General features: G+C 37.9%; 1 protein-coding gene across 3 annotated transcripts in view; it reads right to left on the bottom strand.

The window, feature by feature from the left end:
* The window catches only part of bmpr1bb (bone morphogenetic protein receptor, type IBb), a 57,293-nt gene that overhangs the window by 5,184 nt on the left and 47,109 nt on the right, over nucleotides 1-5,000 (bottom strand). For all 3 annotated transcript variants that reach the window (XM_028601569.1, XM_028601568.1, XM_028601570.1), the window contains 2 exons: nucleotides 694-853; nucleotides 237-339 (listed from right to left, as the gene is read on the bottom strand). In XM_028601569.1, the coding sequence (XP_028457370.1) occupies nucleotides 237-339; nucleotides 694-853 (263 nt within the window). The remainder of the gene's footprint in view (nucleotides 1-236; nucleotides 340-693; nucleotides 854-5,000) is intronic.

Here is a 5,000-nt window from a genome sequence, read left to right as displayed (position 1 = left end):
AAATATTTACAGCAACACTTATTCCTAATGAGAACATTTTACATTTTTCCACTGTGTGTAAAGATAGCGGGGCTGGACACGTCTGATTTAAATAGGACTCGTAAAGAGCTGTGGTGAGTCCGGAAAAGCTTGTAAAGGCTTAACAACGGCTCATGAAGAAGGAAAACACATACATGGACAAGTGCAGAAATAGGCAGAAATGCACACACATACAAACGCACATACAGTTGACTTACTCTGCACTGGAACTCGGAGCCGGCAAGAGGCAAACAACCTGCAGTGTGTACCACCAGACCCCCCTCCTCCTCCTTCACCATGGTGAAGCAGTAACCATCAGTCCTACCGAAATGCACATAACATCATATGAGTAAACATGGTCTCAGAGTCTTTTAATCATCATCATCATCATCATCATCATCATCATCATCAGTGTTGGGATTATTTAGTATATTGTAATTTATTGAAATAAATACAGTATTGAAACTGCCTATTGAGATGAAAGTGTTTACAAGCTTTGTGAGATATCTCATTAAAGAATGTAGATAAAGTAAACATTTGTGTACTTCTAATCAAGTAATTAGAGGTCTCTCGAATAATTACCTTGAATAATTGTTATTAAAAGCCTTTATCTATGGAGTTGCGTGTGTCTGTGTGTGTTTGTGTGTGCATAGTTTTGTGAGTGTTTCACCATACATGCAAGTATTATTGACAGAGTCTGGGTGGCACTGGTGGTAGCAGTGACACCAAAGCACTTTCTGAGCTAAAACAGTGGCTGTGCTGCTGCTCATCTCCGCCTTTCGCTCTGATCCCCCCTTCCATCCGTTCTTCAGCAGCATGGTGTCCAACATGTTGGCTGTACAGAGAGAGAGAGAGAGAGAGAGAGAGAGAGAGAGAGAGAGAGAGAGAGAGAGAGAGAGAGAGAAACTGGACTAAGCACCACTGCAGACCAAAACATCTCGACACTCCTTAAAGACATTAAAGATGTAATAAATCAAAGGATCCAAACAACATTTCTTCTAATTGCCAAAGGGCATTTTGAATTATATAGTTCCGTCTGTCTTGGCACCGTTCCCATGGAAATGCAATCCACAGAATGTGTGAATATGTGCTGCTGAAAGCAACCCTGCTGTTCTGGACTGGACTCATTGTACCTGCATGAAGTCTGGAACCAGAATAACACTACTCACCAGAAAGAAGGCGTTGTGCCTGTGTGCCTGTGTGCCTGTGTGTGTGTGTGTGTGCGCATAGTGCTTTTGAAATGTGTGTGAGGGAGCAGTGCATTAGTGTAACATTCAAGAGAATCTATCAGCCATATTTGGTGCAGATACAAAACTTTCACGCCCAAGATATTTAATATCATTAATGGTATTCTTCGTGTTGATCAGCTCTCTCTTTCCTATCAAACCAACAGTATAATTTATTGTCAACAGAACTGATAATCAAGTTTGAAATGTTTAAATACACCTGGTAAATATTGAACTAGTCTATGATGAGGCCATTTAAAACATATATACTAACAAATAAACAGAAAAAGTAGAATCTTCCTGTAATTTGTTGATTAGCTTTTTTTTACCTCTTATTCACTCTGCCTGCACAATATATATAATTTCCATCCTTGAATCAATCTCCAAATAGCACAGAACAATTGACAGACATAATTATTTTGTTGTCAAAACTACTAAAAAGCAAGTTACAAAGGTTATAAAGTATATAGGTTACTGGATACTTGTGATGATTTAGTGTTTCTCTTTTGAGAGGAGGAATAACATTTCCAGCAGGCAATAGATACAGCAAACTACTAAAACGGCGTCAAGCCAAGAGTTCACGTGTATTCACATAAACCAGGAGTAGGATAAATGTTATTGCTCTGGACTTGTTCATCCTTGAAAGTGTTAACTGTTGCGGCTGAACATTAAATCAATCCAAGGTCTGCTTAGAAGGTAATACCATTTTAAGTTATTTAGTAGTGTACATGTAACAACAATCAAATGTTTGACTATGAAGGAATACTTGGCACCAACATTAAAACATTAATATCCCGAAAGAAATAACAATTAACAACCGCTGATTTATAATTTCATTTTTTATAATAACAATAATCTACTGTTATATCTTTGTAAATTAATATCATATGATCATAGTCAAATTAGTTAGACAGATAAGTGTTGATTATTTTATTAGAAATGCCTACAGTGAATGTTCATTAAGAATGGTTATTAATACAATGGGCAACCTTTTTTATCCTTACTATTAAGTAACTGAACGTGCATACATTCATCAGAGGAGAATAAAACCAGTTCAGACAGCAGCTCGTCCCTGAAGACCTCTGTGGTCAGAGAGCTGAACAGTGTTGTGCCACACTAGATGGATGTCTTCCTTTCACTCTCTCTATTTTCTCTTATGCTCTCTTCATTATATTTAAATCTGGAGAAAAACTGGAGATTTCAAGAACAGTAAGATCAAGCATTCATCTGCATTGAAAATCCTGAGTTAATTTGCATAACAAAGAACATTTACAAGCAACTATAAAACTATGAAAGCTGAGACATCACAGGTGTACATCCCTACATTAGATCCATCCATTCATAAAATCCAAGAATAGCTTCCTAAACTATGGATGGGTCTCACTTTAAAGAGGTGCAAGTAGATCTAAGCAGTGCAACAGCCTGAAAGCCAACCAGCCATTGAAAAAGGGACATGTGTAATCCTCCAGAGGACTACGTGATGAAAAGGCTGACTCGGACTGTGGTACAGTATAAACACACTGGCTGTTCTTTGAGTAGTACTCTGTGTCCTTCCAACCTGATCTGTGTCACGGTTTCTGTCAGAGTGGAGGTTTGGGGAGGTACTCTTATTCCCCCTCACAGTGGCCTTGGATTGTCTATCACATCTGCTTTGAAAGAGTGCACACACAAAAAAAAAAAATACACAAGATGGGAATGTTCCATATCATTTCATTGTCAGACGTTCAGATACATTCTGTCCATATCAGCTCTGTTTTTATTAAAACTTTGACAAAGGCGGTGAGCTCACTCCGGAGGGAAGTTTTACAGGAGAATACTAGAATACTGCTTTGGAGTAAATGAGTGAATGTGAACATGGAAACAACTTCATGGGGGGAGGTTGCCATATGCTTGGTATACATACATACCATAGACTGTTAATATACAGTCTATGATACATACATACATACATACATACATACATACATATATATATATATATATATATATATATATATATATATATATATATATATATATACATATACATATACATATACACACACATATACATATACACACACATATACATATACACACACATATACATATATATACATATACATATACATATATATATATATATATATATATATATATATATATATATATATATATATATATTTTTTCACGCCAGGGACGTGACAAAAATCTGCTCTCAAGTCGGACAGTTTCTAGCCGTTTCCAGCAGCCTTCAGCAGGACTAAATAAGCCAAATTGTTGCTGCTGTTGTTCTGACAGATATTAAACATTCTAGCAGAACCTCTCCTTGTTTGTTTTTTTCTTCATATTTGCAAAGTTAAGTGATTTAGCATTTAAATATCCATTACTACAAGCTTCAGTCTCAATTTAAAAAGCGATTAATCGCGATTAATTACAGCAAATTGTGCAATTAATTAGTTAATTTTTTTTAATCGATTGACAGCCCTAATATATATATATATATATATATATATATATATATATATATATATATATATACATACATACATACATACATATACATACATACATATACATACATACATACATACACATATAAGAGCAGGTTTACTACGGAGTCACTGTGTATTCAACAGGCCATTAAAGAGGCTATAGGATGTAAAGCCAGCAGGAGGCTTATAGTAAGGAGGGGCCATCTTTGTTACGTTTAGTTCTACTAACAGAGCGCATTGCTTAACTAAAACACCACACTGATAAGGGGAAAAATCATCCAGGTATAAAATTGGCTACACTGAGATGATGGCCCTGTAAGTAAATAGACTTAAAACATAACTTAATAGATTTGGGTATATTAGATATAAAAGATGACATTATTATTATTATCATTAATACACCACAGTAGTCCATTGTTTTTCACAAACACACATAATTGCACTCACTTCATTTTCTCTTTGTCTCTCACACACACACACACACACACACACACACACACACACACACACACACACACACACACACACACACACACACACACACACACACACACACACACACACACACACACACACACACACACACACACACACACACACAGTGTCAGCTACGGGGCACACTCAAGGTCACCCCCCGAAATCTGATCTGCATCCCCCACACATTCCACAGGCTGTTCCTCAAACTACAAACACACACAATTTATTACTCCAGCTGGAAAACCTTCAGTCACAGCTCGTCACCGTCAGTGGCACTGCATCTTTGAGCACGTTGCACTGGCTTCAACTTTTTTCTTATAAATTTAGCTGAATTAATGATGACAGTTCATGAGCTGTCTTCAGGGATGCGTTTGTCATCTCTGGCTGAGAACTATCAGCGTGGTCTGTGACACTTCCTACCTCCTCCTCCCCCTTGCGATGTACTTCTGTTTTCCGTGGTGACAGAGGTAGCGTGACTGTGGACTATGTGTCATTCCTATAATATTAATACATTGAAATTTCCACACCAGAATGAATCTGAGTTCTTAACATACACCTCTGGTGCAACTCAAGACACATCAGTGATGTATCCTGGGTTCATTGGTTGCGTGTCTGAGTAGCTTGTATGATCCACGGATCGCCCCGCTTGATCCACAGCCATCTTGACGCCTTTTCGGCGGCGTCCGTGATGTTCTTGACAGCTTTCCTGATGTGCAGTCCCTTCACTCCAAGCATCTTGAGGGCCCTGATGAGTGACTGGCCGACGAATCCTCTGCACCCGACCTCGATGGGATTGCATCGGGTC

The sequence above is a fragment of the Perca flavescens genome, chromosome 16, assembly GCF_004354835.1.
Source record: "Perca flavescens isolate YP-PL-M2 chromosome 16, PFLA_1.0, whole genome shotgun sequence".
In the NCBI taxonomy this organism is placed as follows: Eukaryota; Metazoa; Chordata; class Actinopteri; order Perciformes; family Percidae; genus Perca; species Perca flavescens.
The sequence above is the reverse complement of the archived record's forward strand: the minus strand, read 5'-3'. Positions and strand labels throughout refer to the sequence as shown.